At 39.6% G+C, this 20,767-nt stretch overlaps 1 protein-coding gene across 2 annotated transcripts in view; it reads right to left on the reverse strand.

Moving 5' to 3' along the window:
* The window catches only part of N4BP2 (NEDD4 binding protein 2), a 94,583-nt gene that overhangs the window by 48,393 nt on the left and 25,423 nt on the right, over nucleotides 1–20,767 (reverse strand). Inside the window, exons 3-5 of one of the 2 annotated variants that reach the window (XM_003258604.3) lie at nucleotides 8,723–9,065; nucleotides 6,144–6,235; nucleotides 2,753–3,896 (exon numbers count right to left, since the gene is read on the reverse strand). In XM_003258604.3, the coding sequence (XP_003258652.1) occupies nucleotides 2,753–3,885 (1,133 nt within the window). In that variant the 5' untranslated portion in view covers nucleotides 3,886–3,896; nucleotides 6,144–6,235; nucleotides 8,723–9,065. The remainder of the gene's footprint in view (nucleotides 1–2,752; nucleotides 3,897–6,143; nucleotides 6,236–8,722; nucleotides 9,066–20,767) is intronic. The other variant, XM_004091649.2, reaches the window with a different exon arrangement.

The raw sequence follows: 20,767 nt of genomic DNA on the forward strand, positions 1-20,767 counted from the left end.
GCACTTTGGGAGGCCAAGGCAGGCGGATCACAAGGTCAGAAGATCGAGACCATCCTGGCTAACACAGTAAAACCCCGTCTCTACTAAAAATACAAAAAATTAGCCAGGTATGGTGGCGGGCGCCTGTAGTCCCATAGTCCCAGCTACTCGGGAAGCTGAGGCAGGAGAATGGCGTGAACCCGGGAGGCAGAGCTTGCAGTCAGCAGAGATCGCGCCACTGCACTCCATCCTGGGCAACAGAGCAAGACTCCGTCAAAAAAAAAAAAAAAAAAAGAATAAACATATTATAATATTCAAACAAATCATACTGAAAATACTCTAAGCAGAAGTTTAATTCCAAAAAAATCTGACCTAAGGCAGGTCTATTTTGCTGTATGTAAATTATTATTCAGAAACTTGTTTTTAATGTTATGAAGACCTTTTATCCTTAACTATAAAATATTTATAATGGTTAGAAGATTAACAAATTTTTAATTATCCTTTTCTGAAAATATATGTCCCTTTCTGTAGCATCTATTAAGCGCCAGGCACTGTTTTAAGCACTGAGCATACATCACGAACAAAAAAAGACAAAAATGCTTGCGCTCACGGAGCTTACATTCTAGTGAATGCTCATTTGATCCCAATTCCTATGTTTATCCTCTTCTCTTTGTAGCTTTCCCTTCTCTGACACTTCGTTTTTTACTGTTAAACATGTATATATCTCAGCTATCTTTAAGAATTCTAACCAGACTGGGTATGATAGCTCATGCCTATAGTCCCAGCACTTTGGGAGGCTGAGGTGGGAGGACTGCTTGAGCCCAGGAGTTTGAGATGAGCCTGGGCAAGATGGCAAGACTCTATCTCTACAAAAAATTTAAAAATGAGTCAAGTGTGGTGGCCCATGCCTGTAGTCCTAGCTACTCGGGAGGCCAAGGCAGGAGGATTGCTTGAACCCAGGAATTCAAGGCAACAATGAGCTATCATCATGCCACTGCACTCCAGCCTGGTTGACAAAGCAAGACCCTGTCTCTTAAAAAAAAAAAAAAAGTTTGAGACCAGCCTGGCCAACATGGTGAAACCCTGTCTCTACTAAAAATATAAAAAATTAGCTTGGGGTGGCAGCAGGTACCTGTAATCCCAGCTACTCAGGAGACTGAGGCTGGAGAATCTCATAAACCCGGGGAGGTGGAGGTTGCATTAAACTGAGATCACACCACTGCACAACAGCCTGGGCGACAGAGTCGGACTCTGTCAAAAAAAAAAAAAAAAAAATTGTAACTACACTTTGAGACCCCTTTCAACTACTACCCAACTTCTCTCCTTCCCTTAACTCCATCATCAGAGCTTGTTAAACCCTTTTTTCTTCACAGGACAACAAAATTGTTTCTCAGATATCCATTCACGACCTTCTTTTCAATAAATTCAAAAGGCTTTTTGCATCCATCGTTTTCCTTTGGTTTGAATACTGGACCATTCTCTTCAAGACAATGCAGGTTCTATGTCTCAACACTCTCCCTGTTATTTCCCTCTCTTCATTCAAAAAATATTAAGTTTCTACCTCGTGAAATGCAAATTTTTCTTTACCCACACTGTAGCTGCCTCTGATTCTAAATGCCCCTGAAACCTAGTTCTTCAAACTTGTCTCATAGCTCAACTGCCTTCTAAGGTACCACCTTCCAGTTCAATCTCTTTCATGAAACACACTGCCATGACTGACAGTAACATCTATAATATTAAATTGTTTTATTGTTGTTGTTGCTATTAAGTCAGAAAAGCCTACATGTCTACTGAAAAATATGCCTATAAGTGTATCAGCAGAATATGTGGAAATTTACTGGCAGAGAAGCCCAGACACAGAAAAGATATCAAAAAAAAAAAACTAAAAATAAGTTTATGAAGGACATTCTCCAGTTATCTATGCATATTCATTAAGACTAGACTAGATACACCCAGGATCAAATAGAGACCCAACTGATAATATTAGAAGGCTAATGGTTAAAATTTGGAAGAAAAAAAAAAAAAGAACTAGCATATAAAATAGATTAGGTGAAATCTTCTGGAATTTAAAGGTTAAGCAGGGATAGAGAGGGACTATGAAAACAATACTCTTCAAGGAGTCCCACTGAAACCATTACAAAGCTGCCTCTAACACTGACTCCTGTCTCCCAGATTAAGGCACTCACAGCCTACCTTAACTACAGAAGAGATAAAGGTGTATATATGAGATCAAATAACTGATGGTACTCTATTTTGGAACAGAAAAGTCCCCGAAAAATTGAAGTTCTCTGACTACCAGTTGTCATCCTATACTCTCTTCCTTCAAGTCACACATTTCTAAAAGCATTATTTAACAACATTCTATAATCCTGAATTTCCAACTACCAGTAAAATTAATGTATTTAAGGCTTCTATTCCATGAAATCAAGATCAATTATATCTCTTCAACTCTGTGATCAAAGCTGAACTCATCTTTCTCCCCCTCAAATTAGCTCTCTTCTACTACATCAATAGCTCACAATTTTGGAATTGTCTTTAATTTTTTTCTTCTGTCTTTCAAAGAGATATTCCAAGATGAAGGGATTCAATAAAAAAAAACTTCCAGAGAAAACAGTGTTATTAGCTACACAAAGTTAGGAAAACTTAGTAAAAAGAAAACATTTTAGGAGTTACTAAAGATCTCTCCTAAGCAAAGCATTTTGCCTATTTATTCACACTTGTGTTCAAATTCAGACATTATACTATTTTTTAAAAACCCAATTAAACCTCATACCTTGCCAAAAGAGATTTTCCAGATCCCGGAAGACCTCTGAGAAGAACAAGAACTAGTCCAATGTAAGATGTCTTCTTTCTTACAACCTGAGAAACTGGAGTTTCTTGTACTTGATAAGCACTTGTTCCATCTTTATTTCTCCATACTTTTGTTGGGGACGTGTGAGAAATAACTGAGGGTGGAAATGTGTAGTTGACAGATCTCCAGTGTGCAGCTGTGGTTACAACAGGAGCTACAAAGCCATGGTTTCCTTGGAAGAGGTCAAAAGCAGGAATCATTGGATTCCACATTGGTGGAGGTGGCGGAGGAGGCAACAGTAAGGGGAGAGGAGCAAGTACTGGGCAGTAACTCACATCCTTCCCCTTAGGTGGCAGTTCAGGATGTTTGTGTGGCTTGAAGTTGAACCCTTCGGAAGGCAGAAACACATCAGAGACCCGAGTAGGTTTCTGATCCCCACCCGTACCTGGTAAATCAAGCCCTGGAAGGTTTAAACAAGCCTGAGGTTCACTGGCATCCAAATCTACGGGAGCTTCGGAGAATTGAGCCTCAACGCACTCAGATTCTAAAAGTTCTTTCTGTTTTTGATCGAGACTGCTACAACCCACGATGGAGTCACTTGCTACATTTAAAGAACTACTGAGAAGAGAATCTTCTGGGTAGTTACTTTCCAAAGCCGATGTGTTATCCTTTATAAAACACTTGGACTCATTCAAAACTGAATGTGAAGGTAATGGGTTTAAACTTAAAGTAGAACCAGAATTCTCTAAATTTTCACTGTTCAAATTCATATTTTGTGTAGAAAAAATGGGAGTCATATTACTTGAATCAGGATTTATAAACTCACTCGAGTCATTAAAACTATTAACATCTTGTGAAGGCAAAAATGAGTATACTTGGTCATCGGGAGAAGAGTTCAATTTCTCAAAAGCATTCTGTATTAAGGAATCCAGGTCTTCAGTTAGCTGCATGTCCAAAAATGAATCCATTTTTGAATCTTCACTCTCTTCTTCAGGACGTTTTTCCATTATTTCACTTTCTGCTGCACCTACTTGGTTCTCAGAAGCAACGAAACTTTGTGAAGATGATTCTTCTATCTTGGTATCAGTGGCAGATAATTCTAATAGACAATCCATAGCATTTTCAACTGTACAACAAGAATAACAACAACAACAAAAATATAGACAGAGAAAACAGATTTAATAACTTTATTAAAATCCAGCTAAAATCATATTGGATTTTGCATTGAACAGAATATAAATGTACAATATTCATGTTACTTTTTAAAAATTAATGTTTTACTAACATACCAAAGTCTGTAGTAGCAAAAAGTCTGAATGATGGAGACATGCAATCCTATTCTTTCAGGAAAACACTAATAAACCAAGCTAATAAACTATCATCAAATAAATATTATTTGCTGAAATGAGTAAATACATAAATATCTGTAATTGGACATATTAGGCTTATTTATGAAAGTCCTAAAGCCTGTTGATTAATTTAAAAAATACTTACCTATTGCATGCACACTTTTAAAGTATTTTATGTATTCTCTCAGTAAATCTAACTTATTTACATGATCCACGCTATGAATTTCACTTAATACAAAGAATATTTGAGCATGTACTGCATATCAGAAATATTTTGTAAAAAAAAAACTTTAATATGCTCAAAGAAATTTGCAATCCAATAGAGACTAAAAACAATTATATTAGAAACAATTACATTGTAATATAATACAGATTAAATAATGCACACTTTTTGGCGCGGTGGCTCATGCCTGTAATCCCAGAACTTTGGGAGGCTGAGGCAGGTGGATCACCTGAGGTCAGGAGTTAGAGACCAACCTAGCCAACATGGCGAAACCCCATCTCTACTAAAAATATAAAAATTAGCCAGGCGTAACGGCGGCGCACACCTGTAATCCTGGCTGCTCAGGAGCCTGAGGTGGGAGAATCTCTTGAACCTAGGAGGCAGAGGTGGTAGTGAGCAGAGATCACGCCACTGCACTCCAGTCTTGGTGACAGAGCGAGACTCCCTCTCAAAAATAAATAAGTAAATAAATAATGCACACTTTTGATAATGTACAAATGCCATAGAAGCACAAAGGAGAATAAGAAAAGATTTCACATAAGGTGATATGTGAACTGAGATTTGAAGCTTAAAAAGTTAACTTGCCAGGCACAAGAGAAAAAAGTGTAAACCCAAGCTTGGTTCTCCCTAGAGGGAGGTTGATTGGGTGAAATTGGGAGGAGTCCTGTATGTCATGTTAAGAAATATTAATTTTGGCCGGGCGTGGTGGCTCACACTTGTAATCCCAGCACTTTGGGAGGCCGAGGCGGGCGGATCACAAGGTCAGGAGATCGAGACCATGGTGAAACCCCGTCTCTACTAAAAATACAAAAAAATTAGCCGGGCGTGGTGGCGGGCGCCTGTAGTCCCAGCTACTTGGAGAGGCTGAGGCAGGAGAATGGCGTGAATCCGGGAGGTGGAGCTTGCAGTGAGCCGAGACTGTGCCACTGCACTCCAGCCTGGGCGACAGAGCAAGACTCCATCTCAAAAAAAAAAAAAAAAACAAAAAAAAAGAAATATTAATTTTATTTTCGAAGGGAACTTGAAGGAAACTACCACATAGCATTTGAGCTAGAAGTTTTATACACATCACCTCACTGAATCCTCAAATACTACCATGAGGTATATTATTCCTAGCAAACAGATGAAGAAATGAAGTTAAAAAGTACATTAACTTGACCCAAGTCACACAGATAGTCAGTGACAGAGCCAAGACTGGTGTATCTGACTCCAATGCTGAGCTCTTTCTGTTATAACACAAATAGGGAACCATTATAAATTTTAAGGCCGGGTGTGGTAGCTAATGCCTATAATCCTAACATTTTGGGAGGCTGAGGCAGGTAGATCACTTGAGCCCAGGAGTTCAAGACCAGCCTGGGCAACATGGAAAAACTCTGTCTCCACAAAAATTAGCCAGTGTGTTAGCATGTGCATATAGTACCAGCCACACAGGAGGCTGAAGTAGGAGAATCACTTCAGCCCATGAGGTCGAGGCTACAGTGAGCCTCTAGTGAAAGTGATTACTGCGCTCCAGCCTGGATGACTGAGGCCCTATCTCAAAAAAAAAGGAAACCAAAAAAATAACAAAATAAGAATTTTTAAGCATCTGGAGTTTGGAGGGAGGGGTTGTTTATTTTGTTTTGTCTTGCCGTTTTAAGAAAGATAAGTATGGAAACAGCACAGCAGAGTAAGTAACAGCTCTGGTCTGGAGTCAGAACACCAACATTTAAAGCTCTACTGCTGGCTATGACACTTTCAACAAGTTAACTTTCCTAAACCTCAACTTTCTCATTTGTAATATGGGGATAATAAAAGCACCTACCTCATAGGTTGTTGTGAGGATTAAATGAGATAATCCATGAAAAAGTGCTGTGCACAAGAACTGGCACCTAGTAAGCACCCAATTAATGTTCCCTTAAGAAGAAAAACAAAGAGGGATTGGAGGGGGCAAGCCTGGCAGAGACCAATTAGGAGATCATAGCAATACTACAAAGGACAGAAAACCTAAAAATGGAAGAAAAAAAAAAGGTAGGGGGGCGGGCAGGGACGGGGAAAAAAAAAGAAAGCAAACATAAGGAGTATTTCTATGAAAAAAATCTACATGACAGTAAAGTGACAGTAAAACCAGAAAAGATCAACTAAAAACTTAATGTGTATACAATGAAAAATTACACTAAGTAAAAGTAAATTAAAGATCAAGATGGATAGGTATTTATCACATAAAAAAAAGTCCTAATACAGATTGCTGAGAAAAATTAAAACCATGGTATAAAAAAAATTTTTTTTCAGTGAATGAACAATTTACACAAGAATATAAGAATAAGCAACCATGTACAAAAATGTTCAACATTCCTCTTTATTAAAAAAACACAAATTAAGAAAAATGCAATTTTATTCCTATTAAAATCTTAAAACACAGGCCAGGTGCGGTAGCTCGTGCCTGTAATCCTAACATTTTGGGAGGCTGAGATGCATGGATCACCTGAGGTCAGGAGTTCGAGACCAGCCTGGCCAACATGATGAAACCCCATTCTCTACTAAAAATACAAAAAAAAATTAGCTGGGCATGGTGGCAGACGCCTGTAATCCCAGCTACTTCAGAGCCTGAGGCAGGAGAATCACTTGAACTCGGGAGGCCGAGGTTGCAGTGAGCCGAGATGGTGCCACTGCACTCCAGTCTGAGCAGCAAGAGCGAAACTCTGTCTCAAAAAAAAAAAAAAAAAAAAAATCTTAAAGCACTACTACACAATGTTGAAAAGGCTGAAGTGAAACCACTACACTTATGCAAGCCTGGTGGAATTACAAGTCAGCACAACTCATTGGTAGGCAATTCAGCAGTATGCTTCCAAGAGCCAAAGCAGTTCTTACCCTGTGACACAAGAAAATAAAATGTTGGAACTAAGAAAAAAAAGCCAAAAGAAAGAAAAATATATTTTTACCAAGATATTCTCTGCAATATTAATTATTCACGAAAAACACAGATATAATTAAACTATAGCACAACTCAGTAGAATATTAGAAACCCATTCAAAATACAGATTACAGCAACAAAGACAAATGCTTATGTTAAGTTAAAAACACATAATAACAAAATTCCACCACTCAAATCTCAAATGCTTATGAACAAGGTCTATAGAAGATTCTGGAAAACAAAAATAAGTTTTTTTGTTATGGTATAGGATGATGTGGATTTCCTGTAATTCCTCATTGCTGTATTAGTTTATATGCAACAATTAAATTTTAAACACACCAAAATTAGGAAATGTCGAAGTAACTTACAAAACTCAATATACTATCATTTCTGAGCATCATGCACTGCTGACAACTGGTTTTCTGCATGCATAACTGGACAAGATATGCTCACATCACAGACCACACAATGACTGAAACTGGAAGTTTATAACACATTACCAAAATTTCCCAAATCCAGAATAATTTTATCTTATACTAATCAAGGCTAGTAACAATACTAAGCATCAACATTTAATTTACTCATCTAGCCAATATAAACTCCCTTCTGTCTACATACTTCTAAACAATGTATGACAAGTTATTAATAACCTACCATACTGAAGACTTTACCAAAAACAAAAAACTAAAACTCAAACCTCACCAAAAAAAAAGTCCTATGAGGTGCATACTGTTATTTTTCTCCCTAACAGATTAGAAAACTGAGACTCAGAGAGATTAAGGGGCAGAGCTGGAAATTCAACCCAGGTTTCTTGACTCCAAAGTCAATGTTTTGAAATTATACTATTCTGCTAGCCTCAACTCTTAATCAGCTCTTATTTCCATAATTATAATTACCTAGTCGCTTAATAGATATTTACTCAGCTCCTATTACGAGTCAGTTGCTATGTTATGGGCTGAAGATACGGGAGTAAAACAAAGTTTTTAAAAACTCTGTCTTTATGGAGCTTACATTCTAGGAGAGTGGTTCTAGGAGAGTACAATTTTGCCTCCCAGGGAACAAATGACAATACATGGAGACATTTTTTATTGTCACAACTGGGTGGTAAGGAGCTATTGCATCTAGTGTGTACAGGCCAGGGACGCTGCTAAACCTACAACGCATAGGAGAGCCACTCAAAATAAAGGATTATGTAGCCTAAAATGTCAATAGTGCCAGTCTGTTCTAGAGTGAAGATGAAAGAGATAGAATATGCTATCTATACAACCTTACACCTAGAACTGCACATTTCTTAAGAGCAGAAAATATGTTTTATTCTTCATATCCCAAATACCAACTCAAATACCAACCTTAGTAACTTGCCAATAGCAGATGATTAATAAATGATGAATAAAATAGAAATAAGACATTTTTCTATATTACTATTAATCATGGCATAGTACACAGTCTTCTTATAAGACGGACAGGGTTCAAACTAAACTTTTTCTCACCTTTGAAATCACATTCAGAAAGCATCAAATACACTACATCAGGATCCAGATCAGAAAATATCTCTGAGATACTGGTGAAGAGTTCTTCCTGATCAACTTTTGTCTCACCCATGGAAGGTAGAGTAGTGGTTGGCTCCTCACGACTAGCAACACTGGATACGACAACTTCCTTAGGGTTTGCAGTCTTCCGAAAAGGATTTCCCCCAAGATTTTTCCTTCTCCTTGGCATTCTGACTTCCAAAACTAAAATGTTTCCCTTTTCTTAGTTAAGATGTTTGATATTTAAGTCATAATTCAAACAAAATAGGGTTAAATATCTTGCACAATCCAGCAGTAAAAAGACCTAAAATAGAAAGCAATTAAAAACACTCAGACTATATATATTTCCATTTCTAAAATCGGAATGACATCTTTATTTAGCTCTAAGAAAGTACCACCAACTCTAACAGCAGAGCTAAAAAGTAGTCAATTTCTCTCTCTTCAAAATATGCAGGTTTTGCCAGGATTGAACATGTTAAAAATTAAGATGCTAAACATACATATTTCAGAACAATGAATACACTGCTTCAATACATTTTTTCATTTTTAAAAACATGAAAGTCTTCATAAATATAATTAGAATGCGTACTGAACACCCATACTCAGATGTCCAATAGGCATTATAAATTTAACATGTCCAAAACAGCTCCTCATCACCCCCTTCAAACCTGCTTTTCCCAGTCTTTCCCATCTCAGCACAACTATATCCTTCCAATGACTCAGGCCGAAATCTTGGAATAATCCTTGACTCCTCTCATCCCACATCCAACTGGTAAGCCAATTTTGTCAGTGCGACTCCCCAAACGTATCCAGAATACTATCATTCCTCACTGCCACCACCCTAGACTTAGCTACCACAGCCTCTTGCCTGAATTACTGTAAGTCTCCTAACTCTTGGTTTCCACCCTTCCCCTTCAGTCTATTTAGCACCAAAGCCAGTGTGACTCAATTAAACCACACGTTGGATCATGCCTTTCTTCTACTAAACTATCCACTAGCTCCTTAACTCAGGATAAAAGCCAGAGCCCTTAAAATGGCCCATAACCTGGACACTGGTTACCTCTGTACTGTCCTTTCCCTTAGCCACACTTAAGTCTCCTTGCTCTTCTTCAAACACACCAGCAATGTTCTCCCCTGGGAACCTTTACACCTTGGTTCCCTCTGCTGAACCACTTTTCTCCAAGTATCTCCTTATCACCTTCTTATCATTATTCAAATATTACCTTTTCAGGACCTCAGAGCCCCAACACCATTTATCCCACTTTCCTACTTGAATTTTCTCCATAGAACTTATTGTTTTCTTACATAGCATATGTTTTATATACATATTGTATTTACCACCCATATTCCAATAAAGTGTAAGCTCCACAAGGGCAGGGATTCATATCTGGAATAGAACTACAAGCAGTCTACTTGTTTTCTCTGCTTGAATATATCTAATAAACATTTCAAACTTAACATATCCAAAACTAAATGTCTAATATATTTCCCAAAATCTGCTCTAATCATTGGGTCTGACACCTGTCATCTTTCACCCATATTCCAACCTCCTACCTGTTCTCCCTGTTTGCACCTTGTCCCCCTATAGTCTATTTTCAATATACCAGCCAGAATGAGCTTTATACAATGTAAAAAGGGTCTGATCTAACCCCTATTATGTTCTCCACATCACTCAAAGAAAAAACTAAAGTTCTTACAATGGCCTGTCTCTCTGCTAGCCCTTGATATACTCTTCTTCAAGATATCTGCACAGCTAACTCCTGTACTCCTTGAAATTTTTGTTCAAGTGTCATATTCAATGATTTCTCTCTTGATTATCCAACGGAAAATCATATACCCTGCTCCCTCTGCCCCAATCTCCCCTTTCCTGCTAACTATCCATTGCCCTTATCATCTTCTATTATATTATAAAATTTACCTTTTAATTAAATTTGTATCATAGCTCTCTCCACCTTCCAGAACTGCACTGTCAATATGGCAGCCACCAGCCACATGTTCCTATTTAAGTTTAAATTAATTACAATTAAATAAAAGTACATTTATATATTAATATCAGATATAAGTAGAATTCAGAGCAAAGAAAATAATCACAGACAAAGAAGGGCACTGTGTAATGATAAAGGATCAGGCCATCAAAAAGATATAGCAGGCTGGGCGCCGTGGCTCACGCCTGTAATCCCAGTACTTTGGGAGGCCAAGCTGGGTGGATCACCTGAGGTCAGGAGTTTGAGACCAGCCTGGCCAACATGGTGAAACCCTGTCTCTACTAAAATACAAAAATTAGCCAGGCGTGGTGGCATGTGCCTGTAATCCCAGCGACTCAGGAGGCTGAAGCAGGAGAATCGCTTAAACCCGGGAGGCAGAGGTTGCAGTGAGCCAATATGGCGCCATTACATTCCAGCCTGGGCAACAAGAGCAAAACTCCATCTCAAAAAAAAAAAAAAAAAGATATAGTAACCCTGGCCAGACTCAGGGGCTTGTGCCTGTAATCCTAGCACGTTGGACGACTTGAGGTGAGGAGTTTGAGACCAACCTGGCCCAAATGGCAAAACTCTGTCTCTACTAAAAATACAAAAAGAACTAACCTGTAGTCCCAGCTACTCGAGAGGCTAAGGCAGGAGAATCGCTTGAACCCAGGAGACAGAGGATGCAGTGAGCCAAGATCACACCACTGCACTCCAGCCTGGAGGTCAGAGTGAGACTCTGTCTCAAAAAAAAAAAAAAAAAAAAAAAAAAGGCCGGGCACAGTGGCTCACGCCTGTAATCCCAGCACTTTGGGAGGTCGAGGCAGGCAGATCACCTAAAGTCAAGAGTTTGAGACCAGCCTGACCAACATGGCAAAACCCCGTCTCTACTAAAAACACAAAATTAGCCAGGCATGATGGCGCATGCCTGTAATCCCAGCTACTCGAGAGGCTGAGGCAGAAGAATTGCTTGAACCCACGAGGCAGAGGTTGCATTGAGCTGAGATCACACCACTGCACTCCAGCCTGGGCAACAAGAGTGAAACTCCACCTCAAAAATAAATAAATAAATAAATAAATATAAATTAAAAAGATATAGCAACCCTAAATGTATATGCACTAAAAAGAGCTACAAAATAAGTGAAGCTAAAACTGAAAGGAGAAATAGACAAATTCACAAGTATAACTATACTTGTGGAGACTTCAACACTGCTCTATCAACAATGGACAGAATAACTAGACAGTAAATTAGCAAATATATAGAACTCAACAACACCAATAATTAAGGACCTAATCAACACTTACAGAACACTCCACCCAACAACAGTAGAATACACACTCTTTTCAAGTATTAACAAAACACATACCAAGATAGATCATATCCTAGGCTAAAACCAAACCACAACAAATTTAAAACAATTGATATCACACAGGTATGTTTTCCAACCACAATGGAATCAAACTAGAAATCAATAACATAAAAATTTCCAAGCAATATACATCTAAATAATCCATGGGTCAATGATGAAGTCTCGAAGAAAATTTTAAAAATATAATAAATTGAATGCCAATGAAAATATACCATATCAAAATTTGTAGGCCATGTGTGGTGGCTCACGCCTAAAATCCCAGCACCCTGGGAGGCTCAGGTGGGCAGACCACTCTGAGCTCAGGAGATCGAGACCATCTGGGCAATATGGTGAAACTCCATCTCTACTAAAAGTACAAAAATTAGCTGGGGCGCGGTGGCTCATGCCTGTAATTGCAGCACTCTGGGAGGCCAAGGTGGGTGGATCGCCTGAGGTCAAGAGTTCAAGACCAGCCTGGCCAACATGGTGAAACCCCGTCTCTACTAATACAAAAATTAGCCAGGAGCACTGGCACACACACTGAAGAAACAGAAGCAGGAAAATCGTTTGAACCCAGGAAGCAAAGGTTACAGTGAGCCAAGATAGCACCATTGCACTCCAGCCTGGGCGACAAGAGCGAAACTCTGCCTCCAAAAGTAAATAAATAAATAAATAAATAATAAAAGTACAAATACAAATACAAAAATTAGCCACGCAAGGTGGCACACACCTATAATCCCAGCTACTCGGGAGGCTGAGGCAGGAGAATCATTTCAACCAACTTTGAACCCAGGAAGCAAAGGTTGCAGTGAGCTAAGATTGAGCCACTGCACTCCAGCCTGGGTGACAGGGTGAGACTGTCTCAAAAAAAAAATTGTAGAACGTGGCTAAAGCAGTGATTACAGGAAAATCTACAGTACGAAATGCATACATTAGAAAAGAAGTCTCAAATGAATAATCTAAGCCCCCATCATAAGAACCTAGAAAATGAAGGGCAAAATAAACTCAAACCCAGCAGAAAGAAGAAAATAATAAAGAGTAGGCCGGGGCCGGGCATGGTGGCTCATGCCTGTAATCCCAGCGCTTTAGGAGGCTGAGGCAGGTGGATCACCTGAGGTCAGGAGTTCAAGACCAGCCTAGCCAACATGGTGAAACCCCTTCTCTACTAAAAATACAAAAATTAGCTGGGCATGGTGGCAGGCGCCTGTAATCCTAGCTACTTGGGAGACTGGGGCAGGAGAATCGCTTGAACCCAGGAGGCAGAGGTTGAAGTGAACTGAAATTGCACCATTGCATTCCAGCCTGGGTGACAAGAGCAAGACTCCGTCTTAAAAAAAAAAAAAAAAAAAAAAGCAGGCCAGGCACGGTGGCTCACGCCTGTAATCCCAGCACTTTGGGAGGCCGAGGTGGGTGGATCACCTGAGGTCAGGAGTTCGAGACCAGCCTGCCCAATATGGTGAAACCCCATCTCTACTAAAAATACAAAAATTAGCTGGGCGTGGTGGTGCACGCCAGTAGTCCCAGCTACTTGGGAGGCTGAAACAAGAGAATCGTTTGAACCCAGGAGGTGGAGGCTGTAGTGAGCTGAGATTGTGTCACTGCACTCCAGTCTGGGCAACACAGCAAGACTCTGTCTCAAAAAAAATAAAAATAAAAAAGGAAATAATAAATAGCAGATAACAAATATTGGAAACAGAAAACAATGAGAAAATTCAATGAAATAAATTGCTGGTTTACCAAAATGATCTATAAAACTGAAAGACTAGCAAGACTGACAAAGAAAAAAGAAGACAGAAATTACCAATATCAGGAATGAAAAACGGATATTACTACAGACCTTCCAGATATCAAAAGGCTAATAAACTATGAACACACAAAAGTTTGACAATTTATATGAAATGCACCAATGTCTCAAAAACCACAAAGTATCAAAACTCCTCCAATAAGACATAGATAAAATCACTATACTTTATAAAGAAATTTAATTCATAATTTTAAAACTCAAAAAAAAAAAAAATGTCCAGGGCCAAATAGCTTCAATGGAAAATTCTAACAAACATTTTCAGGAAAAAATAATACTAATCCTACATAATCTCTTCCAGAAAATAAGAAAACACTTCCAATCCATTTTATGATGCTAGTATTATCCTGATATCAAAAGCAGACAAAGCCAGTACAAAAAAAACTACAGACCAATACTCCTCATGGCTACAGACACAAAAATCCTTAACAAAATACTAGCAAATACAATTCAGCAATATATATTTCTCTTTTTTTTTTTTTTTTTTTGACACAGGGTCTTGCTCTATCACCCAGGCTGGAGTGTGGTGGATATAATTGTTTTTATATATTGCTGAATTTTGGCAGGGCATAGTAGTTCACACTTACAATCCCGGAACTTTAGGAGGCTGAGGTGGGAGGATCGCTTGAGCCCAGGAGTTCAGGACCAGCCTGGGCAACACAGTGAGACCTCAACTCCACAAAAAAATTTAAAATTAGCCAAGCATGGTGGTACGTACCTGTGGTCCCAGGTACTAGGGGGCAGGGTGAGGTGAAAGGATCACTTAGGCCCAGGTGGTCGAGGCTTCAGTGAGCCATGATCACACCACTACGCTCCAGCCTGGGCAACAGTAAGACCTTGTCTCAAAAAAAAAAAAAAGGATTGTATACTATAATGAAATGGGGTTTATTCCAGGAAGGCAAGGCAAGGCTAGTTCCATATTCAAAAATCAGTATAATCCACCATCTTAATGGGTGAAAGAATCATATCAATCAATGCAGAAAATAATGACAAAATTCAACACCATTCATGGTAACTACCAGAAAAACAGGAACAAAAATACTCTCAACCTGTTAAGAGCACCTATAAAAACCTACAGCTGACATTGTATTTGTAATGAAATACTAAACGCTTTTCCTCCTAACATCAGGAAAAAGGCAAGATGTCTACTCTCACCAATTTTATTCAAAATAATGCTGGAAGTTCTAGCTCATGAAGTAAGAGAAAAAAAGAAAATAAAACGCATATAGATTAGGGAAGAAGAAATAAAAGTGTCCCTATTTGCAGATAACATGGTTATCTATGTATTATAGAAAATCCCAAGTAATCTATAAAATCTCCAACAAGAAAGTGAGTTTAACAAGGGTGCAAGATACAAGATAAACATATAAAAGCAACTGTATTTATACATACTAGCAAAAAACACATGGACACTGAAATTAAAGAAACAGTACCCGTCACAAGTGCAAAAAAAAAAAAAAAAAAAAAAAAACAGAGAAATACACTAAGTCCTCACTTATTAACATCAATAGGATCTTGTAAACTACAACTTTTTTTTTTTTTTGAGACTGAGTCTCACTCTGTCACCCAGGCTGGAGTGCAATGGTGTGATTTTGGCTCACTGCAATCTCCACCTCCTGGGTTCAAGCGATTCTCCTGCCTCAGCCTCCTGAGTAGCTGGGTTTATAGGCACATGCCACCACACCCAATTATTTTTGTATTTTTAGTAGAGATGGGGTTTCACCATGCTGACCAGGCTGGTCTCGAACTCCTGACCTCAGGTGATCGGCCTGCCTCAGCCTCTCGAAATGCTGGGATTACAGGTGTGACTCACCATGCCTGGCTGTAAACTACAACTTTAAGCAAAACAATACACAACCAATTTTTTTCCTCATCAACGTTATAACAGAATGACGTTGAACGAAAGTATGTTGTTCAAGGACCTGATACATGTCGTTTCACTTAAAATCACAGTTTCCAAGAACCTATTGATGATGTTATGAGAGGACTTCCTATATTTCAGTACATAGGTGTAAATCTAAGAAAACAAGTACAAAACTTAATATGCTGAAAACTATGAAAGAAACGTTCAAAGACGGGAAGACAACACAGTAAATATGTCAATTCTTCCCCAAATTGATATACACGTTTAAGAAAACGCCTACCAGAACTCAAGCAAGATTTTTTTATAGATATAGATAAAATTATTCTAAAATTGATAAGACAAAGGAACTAAAATAGGTAAAATAGCTTTGAAAAAGAACAAAGCAGGAGGAATCGTCAACCTGATTTCAAGGGTTGCTGTATAGCTACACTAATCAAAACTATGGAGCATCAGTGGAGGGACAGAAATACAGACCTGATAACAGATTATAGATCTAGGAACAAGAGAGAAAACTTAGCAACGTAAGTATGCCTGACTGATTTTTGACTGTGGTGCAAAAGCAATTCAATAGAGAAAAGACCACCTTTTCAACAAATGATACTGGAACAACTGGACATCAATCAGTAAAAAATAAACCTTGACCTAAGTCTCATGCTTACCCTTTAGTATTCTTGGAAATTTACAGAAATATTTACAGAAATATTAACTCACAGTGGACCACAGATTTAAATGTTTAAGACATAAAGCTATAAAATTTTCAGAAAAAAAGGGGAAAATCTCTCCTTGTGGGAACTAAAAAAAAAAAAGAGAAAATCTTCAGAACCTAAGGCTAGGCAAAAACACAAAAGCATGGGCCATAAAAGGAAAAACTGATAGTGGCCAGGTGCAGTGGCTCACGCCTGTAAACCCAGCATCTTGGGAGGCTGAGGCATGTGGATCACTTGAGCTGAAGAGTTCAAGACCAGCCTGGCCAACAATGGCAAAACCCCGTCTCTACTAAAAATACAAAAATTGGCCAGGTGTGGTGGCATGTGCCTGTAATCCCAGCTATTTGGGAGGCTGAGGCAAGAGAATGGTTTGAACCCAGGAGGCAGAGGCTAGTGAGCCAAGATGGCACTACTGCACTCCAGCCTGGGTGACAGAGCAAGACTATGACTCAAAAAAAAAAAAAAAAGGCAAAACTGATAAATTATAGTTCATTAAATCAAAACTTTTGTTTGATGAAAGACCTGGCTAAAAGGATGAAAAGGCAAGCTACAGACTATGAGAAAATACTTACATACCACATTCGGGACAAGGACTAATATCTAAAATCTATTAACAACCTATCAAAACTCAACAGTATGCCAGGCATGGTGGCTCATGCCTATAAACCTAGCACTTTGGGAGCCCAACAGGGGCTGAAGAGGGGGGGAATCCCTTAAGCCCAGGAGTTCAAGACCAGCCTAGACAAAATAATGAGACCCTGTCTCTAAGAAAAAATAGAAAAAATCAGCCAGGCATGGTGGCACGTGCCTGTAATCCCAGTTACTCAGGAGACTAAGGTGGAAGGATCGTTTGCAGCTGGGAGGTTGAGGCTACAGTGAGCTATGATCATGCCATTGCACTCCAGCCTAGGTGACAGAGAGAGACCCTGTTTCAAAAAAACACAAAAAAGAAACAAAAAATAAAAACCAAACAATTGGAAAATCAGCAAAAAAGGAGAAAAAACACTACACAAAAGAGGAGATACAGGTGGCAAATAAGTACATAAAAAGATGTTCAACATCACTAACCATTAAGTAAGTGCAAATTAAAACTCTAATGAGGTCAGGCCCGGTGGCTCATGCCTGTAATCCCAACATTTGGGGAGGCCAAGGCGGGCAGATCACCTGAGGTCAGGAATTCGAGACCAGCCTGACCAACAAGGAGAAACCCCGTTTCTAGTAAAAATACAAAATTAGCCGGGCGTAGTGCTGCATGCCTGTAATCCCAGCTACTCGGGAGGCTGAGGCAGGAGAATCACTTCAACCCGGAAGGCGGAGGCTGCAGTGAGCCGAGATCACACCACTGCACTCCAGCCTGGGCAACAAGAGCGAAACCCCATTGCAAAAAACAAACAAACAAACAAAAAACTATAATGAGATATTACCTATCAAATTGACTAAAACAAAAAACAGGTACAACACCAAATGATGGCAAGACTTCAAAGAAACAACATCACTTATAGTTGCTGATGGGAATGTAAAATGGTACAGTCACTCTGAAAAATATTTTGCAGTTTCTTAAAAAAACTAAATATACAACTACCATAGAACTCAACAATTGCACTTCTAAGGCCGGGCGCGGTGGCTCACGCTTGTAATCCCAGCACTTTGGGAGGCCGAGGCGGGCGGATCACAAGGTCAGGAGATCGAGACCACAGTGAAACCCCGTCTCTACTAAAAATACAAAAAATTAGCCGGGCGTGGTGGCGGGCGCCTGTAGTCCCAGCTACTCGGAGAGGCTGAGGCAGGAGAATGGCGTGAACCCGGGAGGCGGAGCTTGCAGTGAGCCGAGATTGCGCCATTGCACTCCAGCCTGGGCGATAGAGCGAGACTCCGTCTCAAAAAAAAAAAAAAAAAAAAAAAAAAAAAAAAAACAATTGCACTTCTGGGCATTTATCCCTGAGGACTGAAAAATTATATTCATCTAAAACCTGTAAACAAATGTTTACAGCAGCTTCATTCATAATAACCAAAAGCTGGAAACAACTCATGTCCTCCAGTAGATAAATGGTTAAACAAACTATGGTACATCCATTCCATGAAATACTAGTCAGCAATAAAAACATATTACTGATGCATACAACACCCTGGATGAAATTCCAGAGTATTATGCTCAGTAAAAAAAGCCAGTCGTAGCCAGGTGTGGTGGCTCCCATCTGTAATCCCAGCACTTTGGGAGGCCAAGGTGGGCAGATCACCTGAGGTCAGGAGTTCGAGACCAGCCTGGGCAGCACAGTGAGACCAGCCTGGCCAACGTGGCAAAACCCCGCCTCTACTAAAAATACAAAAATTAGCCGGGCATTGTGGCGCATGCCTGTAATCCCAGCTACTTGAGAGGCTGAGGCAGGAGAATCACTTAGAACCCAGGAGACAGAGGTTGCAGCAAGCCGAGATCAAGCCATTCAGCCTGAGCAACAGAGAGACACTCCGTCTCAAAAAATAAAAAAATTTTTTTTAAAAAGCCAGTCCTAAAAGGTTATATTGAAATTCCACTTACACAACATTTCTTTTTTTTGGTGGGGGGGGGGGAGGGGCGCATGGAGCGGGGGAAGGTGGCTCATGCCTGTAATCCCAAAACTTTGGGAGGCCAAGGTGGGCAGATCATTTGAGGCCAGAGTTCAAGACCAGCCTATGCAACATGGCAAAACCCAGTCTCTACTAAAAATACAAAAAATTAGCTGGGTGTGGTGGCACATGCCTGTAATCTCAGCTACTCCAGAGGCTGAGAAACGAAAATTGTTTGAATCCAGGAGGTAGAGGTTGCAGCGAGCCAAGATCAAGCCACTGCTCTCCAGCTTAGGTGACAGAGCGAGACTTAGTCTCAAAAAAAAACTTAATTTTTTAATTTTGAAAAAAGTATGCAAAATTCAAACAAAACTCCCCTGTCTGTAACCATTAACAGAAGAAGCTTCCCCCACTTCAAAAAAAAAATTTTTTTAAAGGAGGGGAAGGAGGAAAGGAAAGAAACACAAGAGGAAGAGAGAAAGGGGTAAGGAGGAAGGAGTGAAACAGTAAGAACACAGAAGATTTGCTTTGTGCAATAAATATAACTTGACTCCATATCTATAGAACATTGAACCCAATAGCCACAAAACACAATTTACTTTCAAGTGCACATGTAATTATACTAGAAATCAGTAGCAAAAAATGTAATTACACCAGGCACGATGGCTTACACCTATAATGCCAGGACTTTAGGAGGTTGAGGTGGGAGGATCCCTTGAGCCCAGGAGTTTGAAACCAGCCTGGGCACCATAGTGAGACCCCCATCTCTACAAAAAATCTTTTAAAAACTTAGTCAGGCATGGTGGCGTTCACCTGTGGTCCCAGCCACTCAGGAGGCTGAGATGGGAGGATCACTTCAGCCCAGGAGGTCAAGGCTGCAGCGAGCTCTGATCACACTACTACATTCCAGCATAAGCAACAAAGCAAAACCTTGTCTCAAAAGTATAAATAAATGTTTTAAATCTATATAATATATATAATTAGAATCTAAATTTCTTGAAAATTAAGAAATATACTTTCCATAAGTCTTTTTCTTATGTTCTTCTTTTTAAATTTTTTTTATTTGGTCGGGCCCGGTGGCTCACATCTGCAATTGCACTTTGGGAGGCCGAGGCGAGTGGATTACTTGAGGTCAGGCATGCGAAACCAGCCTGACGAACACGGTGAAACCTCATCTCTACAACAAATACAAAAATTAGCTGGGCGTGGCGGTGCACACTTGTAATCCCAGGTACTCAGGAGGCTGAGGCAGGAGAATCAATTGAAGCAGGGAGGCAGAGGTTGCAATGAGCCAAGATCATGCCACTGCACTCCAAGCCTGGGTGACAGGGTAAGACTTCGTCTCAAAAACAAAAATAAATAAATAAATAATTTTTTAAAATTTTTCTTATTTTTGTAGAGACAGTGTCTCGCTACATTGTCCAGGCTGGTCTCAAACTCCTGGACTTGCCCAGGCACGGCGGTTCACGCCTGTAATACAGATTGGTCTGGCATTTGAGACCAGACCTGGACAACACGGTGAAACCCTGTCTCTACTAAAAATTAGCAAAAAAAAAAAAAAAAAAAAAAAATTAGCCGGGCATGTTAGCAAGCCTGTAATCCCAGCTACTCAGGAGCTGAGGCAGGAGGATCGTTTGAATCCAGCAGGCAGAGGTTGCAGTGAGCTGAGATTGAGCCATTGCACTCCAGCCTGAGTGACAAGAGCAAAACTCCGTCTCAAAAAACAAACAAACAAAGAAACAAAAAACTCCCGGCCTCAAATATTCCTCCTGCCTCA

The sequence above is a fragment of the Nomascus leucogenys genome, chromosome 20, assembly GCF_006542625.1.
Source record: "Nomascus leucogenys isolate Asia chromosome 20, Asia_NLE_v1, whole genome shotgun sequence".
NCBI lineage: Eukaryota > Metazoa > Chordata > Mammalia > Primates > Hylobatidae > Nomascus > Nomascus leucogenys.